This window comes from Sparus aurata, chromosome 24 (genome assembly GCF_900880675.1).
Source record: "Sparus aurata chromosome 24, fSpaAur1.1, whole genome shotgun sequence".
Taxonomy (NCBI): Eukaryota; Metazoa; Chordata; class Actinopteri; order Spariformes; family Sparidae; genus Sparus; species Sparus aurata.
Genome location: NC_044210.1, coordinates 4,192,365 through 4,207,514, shown reverse-complemented (window position 1 = coordinate 4,207,514; position 15,150 = coordinate 4,192,365). Strand labels below are relative to the sequence as shown.

At 52.6% G+C, this 15,150-nt stretch overlaps 1 protein-coding gene, 7 non-coding genes and 2 pseudogenes across 8 annotated transcripts; all 10 read right to left on the bottom strand.

Annotated features, from left to right (window-relative positions):
• Positions 1 to 675: 675 nt before the first annotated feature.
• On the bottom strand, positions 676 to 790 carry LOC115577402 (U5 spliceosomal RNA). Its single transcript, XR_003983112.1, has one exon. It is a non-coding gene; the product is annotated as a U5 spliceosomal RNA (small nuclear RNA).
• Positions 791 to 1,127: 337 nt separating this feature from the next.
• LOC115577376 (U2 spliceosomal RNA) lies at positions 1,128 to 1,318 on the bottom strand. The gene has a single exon (XR_003983096.1). It is a non-coding gene; the product is annotated as a U2 spliceosomal RNA (small nuclear RNA).
• A 177-nt stretch (positions 1,319 to 1,495) lies between these two features.
• Positions 1,496 to 1,610, bottom strand: LOC115577400 (U5 spliceosomal RNA). The gene has a single exon (XR_003983111.1). It is a non-coding gene; the product is annotated as a U5 spliceosomal RNA (small nuclear RNA).
• Positions 1,611 to 1,947: 337 nt separating this feature from the next.
• On the bottom strand, positions 1,948 to 2,138 carry LOC115577379 (U2 spliceosomal RNA). Its single transcript, XR_003983099.1, has one exon. It is a non-coding gene; the product is annotated as a U2 spliceosomal RNA (small nuclear RNA).
• Positions 2,139 to 2,316: 178 nt separating this feature from the next.
• LOC115577399 (U5 spliceosomal RNA) lies at positions 2,317 to 2,431 on the bottom strand. The gene has a single exon (XR_003983110.1). It is a non-coding gene; the product is annotated as a U5 spliceosomal RNA (small nuclear RNA).
• A 337-nt stretch (positions 2,432 to 2,768) lies between these two features.
• On the bottom strand, positions 2,769 to 2,968 carry LOC115577388 (U2 spliceosomal RNA). Its single transcript, XR_003983105.1, has one exon. It is a non-coding gene; the product is annotated as a U2 spliceosomal RNA (small nuclear RNA).
• A 2,753-nt stretch (positions 2,969 to 5,721) lies between these two features.
• Positions 5,722 to 7,135, bottom strand: LOC115576792 (uncharacterized). The gene has a single exon (XM_030409359.1). The coding sequence runs from the start codon at positions 6,945 to 6,947 to the stop codon at positions 6,156 to 6,158; it is 792 nt and encodes a 263-aa protein (XP_030265219.1). The 5' UTR covers positions 6,948 to 7,135; the 3' UTR covers positions 5,722 to 6,155.
• A 1,382-nt stretch (positions 7,136 to 8,517) lies between these two features.
• Positions 8,518 to 8,648, bottom strand: LOC115577416 (uncharacterized; annotated as a pseudogene).
• A 337-nt stretch (positions 8,649 to 8,985) lies between these two features.
• Positions 8,986 to 9,184, bottom strand: LOC115577393 (U2 spliceosomal RNA). Its single transcript, XR_003983107.1, has one exon. It is a non-coding gene; the product is annotated as a U2 spliceosomal RNA (small nuclear RNA).
• A 5,249-nt stretch (positions 9,185 to 14,433) lies between these two features.
• Positions 14,434 to 14,560, bottom strand: LOC115577395 (uncharacterized; annotated as a pseudogene).
• Between the last annotated feature and the right edge of the window lie 590 nt (positions 14,561 to 15,150).

Sequence of the window (15,150 nt, the reverse complement as noted above, 5' to 3'; positions counted from 1 at the left end):
AGGGCAGAGTCAAAACGCAGTTCAGCTCCTTGGGGGAAAATCCAAGGGCCTTTTGAATTAGCTTCCTGGAGAAGTCCAGTCGGGACATCTCCAGGAGCTTTCCATCCTTTTCTTTAAAAGTGAAACGTACACTGTGGTGTCTCCGCAAGCCGGCACGGGCAGCCGACATGGCTGGAGACACCACACTACGATAAAAGAAATAAATACAATAAATTAAATAAATTAAGACTAAAATCTAGTAAAAACACTAAAAAACCAGTAAAGATAAGAGGACTAAAAGTAAAAGTACTAAAAGCCTACTTACCCCGGCTGGTTTTCTGACGTTTCCACTAGCCTATGTGCAAATACGCAAAACAAACAATGACAGAAAAGTGCAAAACGCAAAATACAACACAAAAACAATATCTCCCAAGGTGCTACGGCTTAAATCCACAAAAAAGGAAGCAAACCTGCAAACAGGGAGTGATCGCTGTCTGAGCCAAAAGGCCGAGAAGCGATGAGCCCCAGTGGTCTGCTGCCAGAGCCCACCTCCCGCCACTCTTCATACCTGTTGTGGTGTGCCGTTCGCATTGCGCAGTGGAGTGGCCTCTGCTTAGCGGCTCCTCCCAAGCGCTCCACGGCTTGGCCCCGGGTGTGGTCAAGGGGGGCTTTATTGACTTTCACACATGCACGAGGCTCAGCCAAACGGCAAAGCCTGCCAAAAATATCTTCAACTCATTGGTGTTCCTCTCCACGGAAGTCTTTAGTAAAAGGCGAAAGACTTGTGCGTTATGAAGAGAAACCCGAGTAAGTACAGCTCCTCTCCTCGACAGCGGGCAAGACCGCCGTGGCCCCAGGCACTGCTCTCACGGTGAGCCTCACTTGGCTCGTCGTGATCCGCGGCCACACCCATTCCCCCCGCCCGTCCCCACATTACCCCGGGCTGTCCGCGACCGCTTTGTGGAGAGAGGAAAGCCTGCTCGTCGGGCGCAGGCAGCCAAATGTCACACAACTCTCGGTGGCTCCAGGAGCGACGCCAGTGTGCCACCCGGGAATTTTGCCACGAGCCCAGTCTCTTGGGCCGGTGCCAAGTTGGCCGTCACAAGGCCTTTGGTCTGCACGAGTGATTGATTTTCAACAAGGCAGGAGAGGGGTGCACCGTTCCCGGCGGCGCTGCAATACCGGGTCGATGCGTGGAGTGAACGGAGCAAGCCCCTGTTTCAGCTCCCGAGGCTAAAAATCCATTTAATATGTAGTCCCCATATAGAGGACATATCAGATATTAAACTGATAAGAACAGATACTACACTTGATCTTAGCCAAAAGGCCGAGAAGCGATGAGCCCCAGTGGTCTGCTGCCAGAGCCCACCTCCCGCCACTCTTCATACCTGTTGTGGTGTGCCGTTCGCATTGCGCAGTGGAGTGGCCTCTGCTCAGCGGCTCCTCCCAAGCGCTCCACGGCTTGGCCCCGGGTGTGGTCAAGGGGGGCTTTATTGACTTTCACACATGCACGAGGCTCAGCCAAACGGCAAAGCCTGCCAAAAATATCTTCAACTCATTGGTGTTCCTCTCCACGGAAGTCTTTAGTAAAAGGCGAAAGACTTGTGCGTTATGAAGAGAAACCCGAGTAAGTACAGCTCCTCTCCTCGACAGCGGGCAAGACCGCCGTGGCCCCAGGCACTGCTCTCACGGTGAGCCTCACTTGGCTCGTCGTGATCCGTGGCCACACCCATTCCCCCCGCCCGTCCCCACATTACCCCGGGCTGTCCGCGACCGCTTTGTGGAGAGAGGAAAGCCTGCTCGTCGGGCGCAGGCAGCCAAATGTCACACAACTCTCGGTGGCTCCAGGAGCGACGCCAGTGTGCCACCCGGGAATTTTGCCACGAGCCCAGTCTCTTGGGCCGGTGCCAAGTTGGCCGTCACAAGGCCTTTGGTCTGCACGAGTGATTGATTTTCAACAAGGCAGGAGAGGGGTGCACCGTTCCCGGCGGCGCTGCAATACCGGGTCGATGCGTGGAGTGAACGGAGCAAGCCCCTGTTTCAGCTCCCGTGGCTAAAAATCCATTTAATATGTAGTCCCCATATAGAGGACATATCAGATATTAAACTGATAAGAACAGATACTACACTTGATCTTAGCCAAAAGGCCGAGAAGCGATGAGCCCCAGTGGTCTGCTGCCAGAGCCCACCTCCCGCCACTCTTCATACCTGTTGTGGTGTGCCGTTCGCATTGCCGCAGTGGAGTGGCCTCTGCTTAGCGGCTCCTCCCAAGCGCTCCACGGCTTGGCCCCGGGTGTGGTCAAGGGGGGCTTTATTGACTTTCACACATGCACGAGGCTCAGCCAAACGGCAAAGCCTGCCAAAAATATCTTCAACTCATTGGTGTTCCTCTCCACGGAAGTCTTTAGTAAAAGGCGAAAGACTTGTGCGTTATGAAGAGAAACCCGAGTAAGTACAGCTCCTCTCCTCGACAGCGGGCAAGACCGCCGTGGCCCCAGGCACTGCTCTCACGGTGAGCCTCACTTGGCTCGTCGTGATCCGCGGCCACACCCATTCCCCCCGCCCGTCCCCACATTACCCCGGGCTGTCCGCGACCGCTTTGTGGAGAGAGGAAAGCCTGCTCGTCGGGCGCAGGCAGCCAAATGTCACACAACTCTCGGTGGCTCCAGGAGCGACGCCAGTGTGCCACCCGGGAATTTAGCCACGAGCCCAGTCTCTTGGGCCAGTGCCAAGTTGGCCGTCACAAGGCCTTTGGTCTTCACGAGTGATTGATTTTCAACAAGGCAGGAGAGGGGTGCACCGTTCCCGGCGGCGCTGCAATACCGGGTCGATGCGTGGAGTGAACGGAGCAAGCCCCTGTTTCAGCTCCCGAGGCTAAAAATCCATTTAATATGTAGTCCCCATATAGAGGACATATCAGATATTAAACTGATAAGAACAGATTTTTTTATTTTTTTTTCCTTGTTTATTCAACCACAAAAACACAAATCACATCATAACATCTGTGCGACATATACATTACACACCATACAACAGGCAATACATGACCCTCAAACCTTCTGATTAGAAAAATAAAGTTTTCCAGCGCTCTCTTGCTGCATGATACCCATACTTGTCCTCCTCCATTCTCCTCATCCGCCCTACCTCCTCCATTATCTTTGCCACCACTCCACTGACCCCCCAGTTCACATTGCTTTTTATCAGCGCCGCTCGTGCGTCCCATAATGCGGCCTTCCCCACAGACAGCAATAACCATAACAGAAACCCTTCCCTTCCCCTCCCCCTCAAACCCAAACCCAACATCAACATGTCGTATGACGGAAACCCCAACTTTGGGAAAAATATTTTCAAATCGCCCCACACCCCCCTGGCAAACCTGCAACCCCAAAAGACATGATGGATAGTCTCATCCAACCCACAACCTGTCCTCGGGCACGAGCGTAACCTTGACAGCCCGTGCCTATGCAGGACCTCCCTAACCGGCATTCTCCTGTGGAGGCACAGCCAGTTTGTGTCCCTTAGTCTATTTGGCAATCCTTTTGCTGAATAAAACTCCATCCCTCTGGACCGACCCCATACACCCCCACAGGCCCCCGCTTCTCCACCAAAGCCTTATAGAGGCTCCGATGGTTGAGGCACAATGTCCCCTCTTGGCACTCCTTATGGCGTTTAGCCCAGTTCACCACCTGCTTGTAGTGCTGAGGCAGAACATCTCCCTTCGGCCTCAGATTGTTCCACACTATCAGCCTTCTCAGAGGAAAAGACAACCAAAACAACAAAAGCAAATGAAAGCGATGACTCGTAGAGTCACGTACACTGTTGCACAAGAAAGAAAAGAAAAGCACATCCAACTTAAGTGGGACATCCGGGACCCCCTTTCCCCCCACCCTCACATCCTGACACATCCAATCTCTCCTTACATACTCGTACCCCCCCCACACAAAGGAGAAAATGTCCCGCACCAGCCCTCTCCTATACTCGGGGGGCAAAGGGAAGCTAAATAAATAAAAGACGGCAAAATGTCTGCCTTAATCACTAGCACCCTACCGCTCAAGGACAGGTGCCGGGCCTTCCAGAGCCCCATACGCGCACGAGCTGCTGCCAGGCGCTTACCCCAATTCAGCCGTCCACTATCCTCCCCCTCGAAATCCACCCCCAGGACCCTCATCGGGCCCTGGCACTGAGACAGCCCACCCAGGCCCCCCTTCCTCCCCGCCCATGGCCCAAAGTATTTAATTGAGGATTTCCCCAAATTCACCCTAGCCCCGGATGCATTAGAAAAGTCCTCCAGGATATGCACCAATCGTGACACGGAACCGTCAGTTGTCAAAAATAGAGTCATGTCATCTGCATACTGAGAGATTTTCAAATCTTCTACATCCCCACCAGGCAGGCGCAGCCCCACTACCCCTGGGTCTGCTCTTATTGCTGCACCCAGCGGCTCTATATAGAGCACAAACAGTAGGGGTGACAGAGGGCATCCTTGCCTAACCCCTGTCCGCTGCAGAACCAACCTGCCCATGTGTCCATTTACAATAACCCTACTCCCCACATCTGTGTACATAATCCCCAACCACCTCAAGAAACAAGGCCCAAAACCCATTCTGTCCATAGTCGAAAACAGGAACCTATGGTTCACCCTGTCAAAAGCTTTCTCCATATCTAAAGCCACCAACATCATAGGCACCCGACGCTCCCCCACCCAGTGAATACAATCCCTTACCAACCCTAAATTCCACTGTATTCTCCTTCCTTCTACTCCACATGTCTGATCCTCATGTACCACATGAGGAAGGGCCTCCCGAAGCCTACAAGCCAAAACCCTAGCCAGGATCTTGTAGTCTGCACAGAGCAGAGTAATTGGCCTGTAATTCCCCAGGACGTCCCTATCCCCCTTCTTGTACAGAAGAGTAAGGACCCCCTCCCTCATTGTTGATCCTAGAAGCCCTCCATCCAAGACTGAGTTAACAACACCCAAAAAATCCCTCCCCAGAACCCCCCAGAACGCAACATAAAACTCTGTCGGCAGCCCATCAATACCAGGCACCTTTCCGGCTGGCAACCCCATCATGGCACTCTCTACCTCAGCCATGGTCACTGGGCGTTCCAGATTCTCCGCCACCACCCCTGGCACTCTACCCCTCAAACCCCCCAGAAAACGGCCTGCGCCAGAATCATCCACTGTACGCTCCCCAAACGCCTCCTCAAAGAAACCGGAGGCTACCTCTACCATCCCCTCTGGATCGGAAATGAGACCCCCATCCCTCCCACGCAAATGTGGAATACACACTTTGGTCCGGGCTGCCTTGACCTGTTTGAAAAAGTATGCGCTGCAAACCCCTCCGAACTCGAAACATTCCCTCTGACACCGAAATAAGAAATCCCTAGCCTTCTCCCTGAAATAATGGCCAAGCTGCTTCTTCACAGCCTCCATCCCCTCCCTATCAACTCCCTCCCCGTTATTCTCTGCCACCACCAGATTCTGTAGAGAGCGTTGCAGCCCAAAAAACTCCTCTCTACCTGCCCGTGCCTTGGCCGCGCATTGTGAAACTGTCAAGACCCGTGTGTTGCGCTTTACACACTCCCACCACTCCACCACTGACCCGAAATAAGGCTTCAACAGAACCCACACCTCATAGTGAGCAATAAAACATTTTTGGAAAGCCGCCTCCCCTAGCACTTTGCTGTTCAATTTCCAGAACCCCCGCCCAAAATGGGGCGCTGCAACTGTAAAAGTACATGTATATTTTCATCTTTAAAACCATTTACAATAAAAACAACTATTAGATACATTAAAAAGGTATTTACAGATAAAAACAACACATATCATTGCTTTTAAAATGAATAAGACATGTTAAAAGAAAGTGCTCCTCTTGGTGTCAACAGTCCATTGTGTGATTTAGTGTAAATGTGCGAGTCCATGTGCATGTCTTTTAAAATGGAGGGCATTTTTAAATCTCTCAAGTCTTTGCTGTGCAGAAGCGGGGAGAGTCCCTATCGAGGGAACTCATCCCACTCTCCCATCAGGCCCCGGGGACCGGCCGGTGGCACTCAGAGGAGGTCCTCCACCTCTTGCTCCTTTCGTTTGCGGAGGATCAGGCCGCCGCTGCCATGACCTTTCCTGTGTGGCTCCGGCTCCCACCTCCGAATGGGCGCAGAGGCGATTCTTCTTGTGGCTACGTCCTGGCCTGCCGCCTGCAGCGACGGCTCAGGCAGCCGTCGCTGCGGCCATTCGGGACGTAGCCACTTGGGGGATCTGCATACGCCTTCTTGCCAGCAGGTTTGTGGAGGTCCAATGGCGTCTTTGCGGCGGCGGGGGTGAGCCAGTGGTGTGAGAATTTGTCTGTCGTCGTTTTCCTCCGGCTCACCCCGTAGGGCACTACTTGTGCCTCGGGGACCTCCCCTGCTGGCAAGCACGGGAATTGTTGGGAGCCGGCCATTGCCCACAGGTCAACGGCAGCGCTGCACTCCCAGAGCAAGTGCCTCACCGACTCAGGCGCGCCACAACCCGGTCGGGGGCAGGTGGCGGATGATGACATGCCCCGGGAGTGCATAGCGGTCCTGACCGGGAGGACCTCATGAGCCACCAGCCAGGACAGGGCCCGTAGTCCGTTTGGGAGAGCGGGATGGTTTGCAAAGTGCCTAGGCATCGAGGGATCGCCAACAGCGAGCCCTCGCACCGGACTCACTGGCTCCCGCTCCTGCACAAGAAAGAGGAAAGAGCAGTGGTTGGTTAAAAGGGTCAGTGCCTCCTGTACCATACTCATATCTGTAAAAACAGTGCTTATAAAATCATAGACCATCAACATTTTAAAAGACACAGGTACTCTGGGATCGATTGATAGCAGCTTGAGTGGAATGAAGAAACAGAGTACATTAGTAAAAGCAACAGTAAAATCACAGCTTTTGTGATTGCACATATGTCTTTTAGCAACTACCAGATTTTCAGATATGTAAAAGCATCTCATTTCACTATCCCAATGCAATCTGGGGGTGAGGCCTGAGATTCTTTCCTCCGGAAAGCAATGTCTGCACGCTTTTCCAATGGAGTTGACTGTAGTGCTATACCAAGAAAAGAGCACTGATTGGGTGAACTGGAAGGGAAGGCTCCGAGCTGCCCCACAGAGGAACTGTTTGAAACAAGCTCGGCCCTTCCCTTCTTCTCTGAGGCTGCATCAGCCTCCGAGCTGGACAGTTCAGATGCAGTTCTCTTGAGGTTGGGCTGGGTATTGGGGAGGGAGGTGTCGCTGGACCCTGCTCCTTCTTCTTCTTCTTCTTCTTCATCGACTGTGATCAGACTAGCCGTTGAATCGGTGGCACTCATGTCTGACACACAGGTTTCTGGTCCAGCTCCACCTGCTGCCTGGCTTCCACCCTCTCCCTCAGCGTCGCCCTCTGCTGGGTTGGAGCCAGGCCCCTCCCCTTGTCCCGCCTCACCGGGCTCCTCTCCTCCAACCACGGATTTTGGCGGGAGATTTGAATTTCCCAGCCCCTCCTCTTCAATTAACACTTCACCTGTTGCCTTTCGGCCATTTTCTTGTGCAATTTTACCATTTACAATTTCAGTTTCTGTCCTTTTTTGGGCCTTCAGTTTGTTGGCAAAAGACTTTGGGCAATCTCTGAAGAGGTGGTTTGAATCTCCACATAGATTGCACCTTCTGCCATTGGGACATTCCTCAAAGGAGTGCCCAATTTCTCTGCATTTACCACAGACTGTGTTTTTGCAAGCCTCTGCCAGGTGCCCATGCTCGCCACACTTGCGGCAGAGCTTGGGCATGCCCTGGTAGTGGATGTAGCCCCTGTTCTCACCAAGGACTATCATTGATGGGAGATGACACAGGCCTTGGTAACCATGAGGGTCCTGCCATTGTTGAATGGGGACCCTCCATGCACAGTTCCAAATTCCGTCTTCATCTCTCACCTTGGTAGCCTGGCCCTTCACAGTGCAGTATCTACCCAGCCACATACAGATATCTTCAGCATTCACCATTTCATTGAACATTCTAACAACAACCACTTTCAGGGAGTTGTCAGTCAGTTTCTCCACATTAAATGCTGAAAACTGGGTCTTAACCTTTTCAAACCGTTGCCAAAAATCTTGGAACACAGCTGCGGTAACAAAACTAATGTCAAAACCCTTGTTGAAGGGCAGAGTCAGTACACAATTTAACTCGTTAGGTGTAAAGCCAAGGGCCTTCTGGATGAGCTTTCTGGAGAAATCCAGTCTGGACATCTCCACTAGCTTACCATCCAGCTCTCTGAACAGAAACCGCACACTGTGGTGCCTCCGCATGCCGGCACGGGCAGCCGACATGGCTGGAGACACCACACTTCAAACAATAAAAATGAGTAAAATACAATAAATTACAGCTAAGAGAACCATAAATAATACTAAAACCACTAAAAGAACCACTAGAAACCAGTCAAGAATAAGGGAACTAAAAGTAAAAGTACTGAAAGTTTACTTACCTTGACTGGCCTCAGGTGTATCTAAAATAAAACCAACACTGTGCAAATATGCAAGAATGAACAGTAAACAATGTGCAAAGAAGCAAAGTACAAAACAATGCATTTTCTCTCTTCTATCTTCAACTCATTGGTGTTCCTCTCCACGGAAGTCTTTAGTAAAAGGCGAAAGACTTGTGCGTTATGAAGAGAAACCCGAGTAAGTACAGCTCCTCTCCTCGACAGCGGGCAAGACCGCCGTGGCCCCAGGCACTGCTCTCACGGTGAGCCTCACTTGGCTCGTCGTGATCCGTGGCCACACCCATTCCCCCCGCCCGTCCCCACATTACCCCGGGCTGTCCGCGACCGCTTTGTGGAGAGAGGAAAGCCTGCTCGTCGGGCGCAGGCAGCCAAATGTCACACAACTCTCGGTGGCTCCAGGAGCGACGCCAGTGTGCCACCCGGGAATTTTGCCACGAGCCCAGTCTCTTGGGCCGGTGCCAAGTTGGCCGTCACAAGGCCTTTGGTCTGCACGAGTGATTGATTTTCAACAAGGCAGGAGAGGGGTGCACCGTTCCCGGCGGCGCTGCAATACCGGGTCGATGCGTGGAGTGAACGGAGCAAGGCCCTGTTTCAGCTCCCGAGGCTAAAAATCCATTTAATATGTAGTCCCCATATAGAGGACATATCAGATATTAAACTGATAAGAACAGATTTTTTATTTTTTTTTCCTTGTTTATTCAACCACAAAAACACAAATCACATCATTACATCTGTGCGACATATACATTACACACCATACAACAGGCAATACATGACCCTCAAACCTGCTGATTAGAAAAATAAAGTTTTCCAGCGCTCTCTTGCTGCATGATACCCATACTTGTCCTCCTCCATTCTCCTCATCCGCCCTACCTCCTCCCTTATCTTTGCCACCACTCCACTGACCCCCCAGTTCACATTGCTTTTTATCAGCACCGCTCGTGCGTCCCATAATGCGGCCTTCCCCACAGACAGCAATAACCATAACAGAAACCCTTCCCTTCCCCTCCCCCTCAAACCCAAACCCAACATCAACATGTCGTATGACGGAAACCCCAACTTTGGGAAAAATATTTTCAAATCGCCCCACACCCCCCTGGCAAACCTGCAACCCCAAAAGACATGATGGATAGTCTCATCCAACCCACAACCTGTCCTCGGGCACGAGCGTAACCTTGACAGCCCGTGCCTATGCAGGACCTCCCTAACCGGCATTCTCCTGTGGAGGCACAGCCAGTTTGTGTCCCTTAGTCTATTTGGCAATCCTTTTGCTGAATAAAACTCCATCCCTCTGGACCGACCCCATACACCCCCACAGGCCCCCGCTTCTCCGCCAAAGCCTTATAGAGGCTCCGATGGTTGAGGCACAATGTCCCCTCTTGGCACTCCTTATGGCGTTTAGCCCAGTTCACCACCTGCTTGTAGTGCTGAGGCAGAACATCTCCCTTCGGCCTCAGATTGTTCCACACTATCAGCCTTCTCAGAGGAAAAGACAACCAAAACAACAAAAGCAAATGAAAGCGATGACTCGTAGAGTCACGTACACTGTTGCACAAGAAAGAAAAGAAAAGCACATCCAACTTAAGTGGGACATCCGGGACCCCCTTTCCCCCCACCCTCACATCCTGACACATCCAATCTCTCCTTACATACTCGTACCACCCCCACACAAAGGAGAAAATGTCCCGCACCAGCCCTCTCCTATACTCGGGGGGCAAAGGGAAGCTAAATAAATAAAAGACGGCAAAATGTCTGCCTTAATCACTAGCACCCTACCGCTCAAGGACAGGTGCCGGGCCTTCCAGAGCCCCATACGCGCACGAGCTGCTGCCAGGCGCTTACCCCAATTCAGCCGTCCACTATCCTCCCCCTCGAAATCCACCCCCAGGACCCTCATCGGGCCCTGGCACTGAGACAGCCCACCCAGGCCCCCCTTCCTCCCCGCCCATGGCCCAAAGTATTTAATTGAGGATTTCCCCAAATTCACCCTAGCCCCGGATGCATTAGAAAAGTCCTCCAGGATATGCACCAATCGTGACACGGAACCGTCAGTTGTCAAAAATAGAGTCATGTCATCTGCATACTGAGAGATTTTGAAATCTTCTACATCCCCACCAGGCAGGCGCAGCCCCACTACCCCTGGGTCTGCTCTTATTGCTGCACCCAGCGGCTCTATATAGAGCACAAACAGTAGGGGTGACAGAGGGCATCCTTGCCTAACCCCTGTCCGCTGCAGAACCAACCTGCCCATGTGTCCATTTACAATAACCCTACTCCCCACATCTGTGTACATAATCCCCAACCACCTCAAGAAACAAGGCCCAAAACCCATTCTGTCCATAGTCGAAAACAGGAACCTATGGTTCACCCTGTCAAAAGCTTTCTCCATATCTAAAGCCACCAACATCATAGGCACCCGACGCTCCCCCACCCAGTGAATACAATCCCTTACCAACCCTAAATTCCACTGTATTCTCCTTCCTTCTACTCCACATGTCTGATCCTCATGTACCACATGAGGAAGGGCCTCCCGAAGCCTACAAGCCAAAACCCTAGCCAGGATCTTGTAGTCTGCACAGAGCAGAGTAATTGGCCTGTAATTCCCCAGGACGTCCCTATCCCCCTTCTTGTACAGAAGAGTAAGGACCCCCTCCCTCATTGTTGATCCTAGAGGCCTCCATCCAAGACTGAGTTAACAACACCCAAAAAATCCCTCCCCAGAACCCCCCAGAACGCAACATAAAACTCTGTCGGCAGCCCATCAATACCAGGCACCTTTCCGGCTGGCAACCCCATCATGGCACTCTCTACCTCAGCCATGGTCACTGGGCGTTCCAGATTCTCCGCCACCACCCCTGGCACTCTACCCCTCAAACCCCCCAGAAAACGGCCTGCGCCAGAATCATCCACTGTACGCTCCCCAAACGCCTCCTCAAAGAAACCGGAGGCTACCTCTACCATCCCCTCTGGATCAGAAATGAGACCCCCATCCCTCCCACGCAAATGTGGAATACACACTTTGGTCCGGGCTGCCTTGACCTGTTTGAAAAAGTATGCGCTGCAAACCTCTCCGAACTCGAAACATTCCCTCTGACACCGAAATAAGAAATCCCTAGCCTTCTCCCTGAAATAATGGCCAAGCTGCTTCTTCACAGCCTCCATCCCCTCCCTATCAACTCCCTCCCCGTTATTCTCTGCCACCACCAGATTCTGTAGAGAGCGTTGCAGCCCAAAAAACTCCTCTCTACCTGCCCGTGCCTTGGCCGCGCAGTGTGAAACTGTCAAGACCCGTGTGTTGCGCTTTACACACTCCCACCACTCCACCACTGACCCGAAATAAGGCTTCAACAGAACCCACACCTCATAGTGAGCAATAAAACATTTTTGGAAAGCCGCCTCCCCTAGCACTTTGCTGTTCAATTTCCAGAACCCCCGCCCAAAATGGGGCACTGCAACTGTAAAAGTAACCAAGAGCTGACTGTGGTCCGAAAACCACACTGGTGACACCACAGCACTCCGAACATTGGCGTTGACTGGAACAAAAATAAAATCGATGCGGCTGCGGGAGCCCCGAGAATTGGACCATGTAATCCCATCCCCCGTAGTGTCCACTGCCCTGAACCCATCCCGAAACATAAACCCTTGCACCACCTCCCTCAGATATGGCAAACTAAAATCCCCTTTGCCCTCAAAAGACACATTAAAGTCCCCCCCCCCAAGACCACTATCCTGTTAGAAACACAAATGTCCGTCAAGGCCAAAAAGAGGTCCTTACGTCCCTGCGGCTCGTCTGGGGCATAAACATTTATGAAACGAAGATGAACTCCCCTCCACTCTGCATCCACCACAAGGACCCTCCCTTGTACTACCGAAAAACAACCCGAAAGGTGGAAATCCCGGCACCCAAATAAAACCCCAATCCCAGATGAATGCACCCCCCTGACCCCCCACCTGGACTCCCCCCTGTTCCATTCCCCTGAAAAAACCTGTGCATCCCCACCATCTTTTAGATGTACTTCTTGCAGAAAACAAACCTGGAAAGAAATCTGGGACAAGTATTGAAATACACTAGTCCTCTTCCCCCGATCCCTCATACCCCTTACGTTCACAGTCAGAACTGAAAACAAGCTCATCAGCTGGGTAAAACCCCTCCTGACTCCCGCCCAGTCCCTTCAGTCTCGGCCCCCGGAGAGCCTTCCGGGTCAGAGGGCTCACTCTCTGGGAGGTAAGCAACACTGCTGGGCGATCCGGCCCCATGGAAAGAGCGGGCAGGGCTCAGGGGCGACACCGGCTCCAGGTCCACAGGCCGCTGCGCCAAGCCGGAGTCATCAGCCCAACTAAAGCCGGCGGAACCAATGACGTGACCAGCCCCCATCACCTCAGCATCCTGGCCCATGTGTCGGTCCCCAGTGATGAGGCCAGGCACACCTACCCCTTCAGCCACCCCTCCGCTGGACCCCTCCTCCTCCTGGCTCCCACAGAGGGCATCATAGCGGCCTGTTAGTGTCAAAGGGGCTCCCGCAGCCGCCGTTCGACTGCCATCCCGGTTCTCCTTCCTCTTCTTCTTCCTCCTGCGGACCTGCACCATCGGCTCCAGCCGACCGACTTCTGCTGACGACTCCATCAACTCTCCTCCCGAGGATGCCTTCCGTCTTCTCCCTCCTCCTGACCCAGTCTCTACCACCGGCTCTTCCTCCGATTGCATCCCATAGTCTGCCCAGGACCCAACCAGAGGCAAGGAGTCCCCCAAGCTTACTAGAAGGTCAGCATCCACACTTGGTTCCCCGAGAGCAATTGAGCCTTCCGCTGCTGCCTCGGCCCCCCCAACCGGAGCAATCTCGGTCGCTGGGCCTTTTTCCGGAATCGTGGCCGCCACCTCAGTCGGGGGGACTCCTGCCGTCACCCGAATCTCCTCCAATACCTCCTGCAGTGGCCGGAGGCTCGGTGCCTGCACCACCCCCGCCGCATCCGCATACGTGCGAACGCGAGAAGGGCATTCTTTGAGGAGGTGCCCTTCTGCCCCACACCCATGGCAGGCCCGTGGTGCAGCACAAGAGGCGGCGCCGTGTCCAGGACCCCCACAGTTCCGACAGCGAACCCAGGCACACCCAGCTGCTAAATGTCCGAAGCTGTGGCATTGTCTGCAAAAACTCGGCTGCCCTGAATAAAACAAAAAACCCCTGTCCGCCCCGATATAAAAATAGGCAGGAGGATGCTGAAGACCATCGCTGCTATCTGGATCATCCCCGAGATGAACCCTGAATTGTCGCCGCCCCGACCATATACCATAACTGTCCTTCAGGTACTTGGCTGTCTTGTCCACCATGCCATACCTGCTCAGGAACATCGCCACGGCCTCGTCCCCAACATATGGGTTATAAACATGCACAGTAATGATTCGAATGTTCCTCTTACAGAGTGGCTCGACACGAAAAGATGAAAATTGCGCTAACTCTGCCTTCTCCTTGCACGTCCCCAGCACACGGTCATAGAGAGCCTGGCTGTGCACTGTCAGATCGTACGAACCTTCAGAACCGTTCCATTGCAGACAAAACACCTGGCCGGGGTCCATCTTGAGAGCTCCGATCAACATGGTCCTGACGAACCACTCCCGCTTTCCGACGGCCGCTTCTCTCTCTTTCCACACAAAGCGTATGGAGTTTCGCAGGCCAGCCGCCATGGCTGCCTGAGATGTAGAGCTGCTTGCCATCACTGAGACCGGATCGCCAGCCAGCCGTAAAAATTGGCTGATCTGTGACCGGGCCCCATACACCGCACAACTCCGGCAAAAACCTATTTTTTTTTCTTACGAAAAAATTTATTGACTCAGTAATCATTTTACATTTTTCAAGTCATCATCACAATGTGTCCTTTAAAAGCAATTAAGAACATCTTAAATCAACATGTCATTTGCATCACCACATATATCACTTTTATCTGTAAAAACAATTCAAAATAAATAAACAAGTATGATACAGTAAAAAGTTATTTACAGATAAAAACCATACATATGATTGCTTTAAAATGAATGAGACATGATAAAAGGCAAAAACCTATACTACACTTGATCTTAGCCAAAAGGCCGAGAAGCGATGAGCCCCAGTGGTCTGCTGCCAGAGCCCACCTCCCGCCACTCTTCATACCTGTTGTGGTGTGCCGTTCGCATTGCGCAGTGGAGTGGCCTCTGCTTAGCGGCTCCTCCCAAGCGCTCCACGGCTTGGCCCCGGGTGTGGTCAAGGGGGGCTTTATTGACTTTCACACATGCACGAGGCTCAGCCTGGAGGCTAACAAGCGACCTAGCTAAAGCCGGTTTGTTTTTAGCATTGATCCTAACAGCCTACCACTACCACTCAGACTGTGAGGACTGTGAGGACGCCTCCAACTTCCCACTCAAACCGAAGCCTAATCTCCGCAGCGGGTCCACTTGTTGGATCCGTGTCGGTAAGTTGTTTGCCTCCTGATGTCCTTTCTCTGGTCCCGTAATGTCTGCTAACGCCATATCAAGCGCTGTGGGCTCCGGGTCGGAGCCCATGCGTGTAAGTGCCTGTGCTCTGCCGGTCTGCAGCTAACGTTAATGCTCCACTCGTCACCCATCCTTCCTACATTGTTAGCCTTGTACTGGCCTCCTTTCTCACTTCTGCTCCCCAGCCACCCCGTCTACTCCCGATGGCCCCACTCACCTCT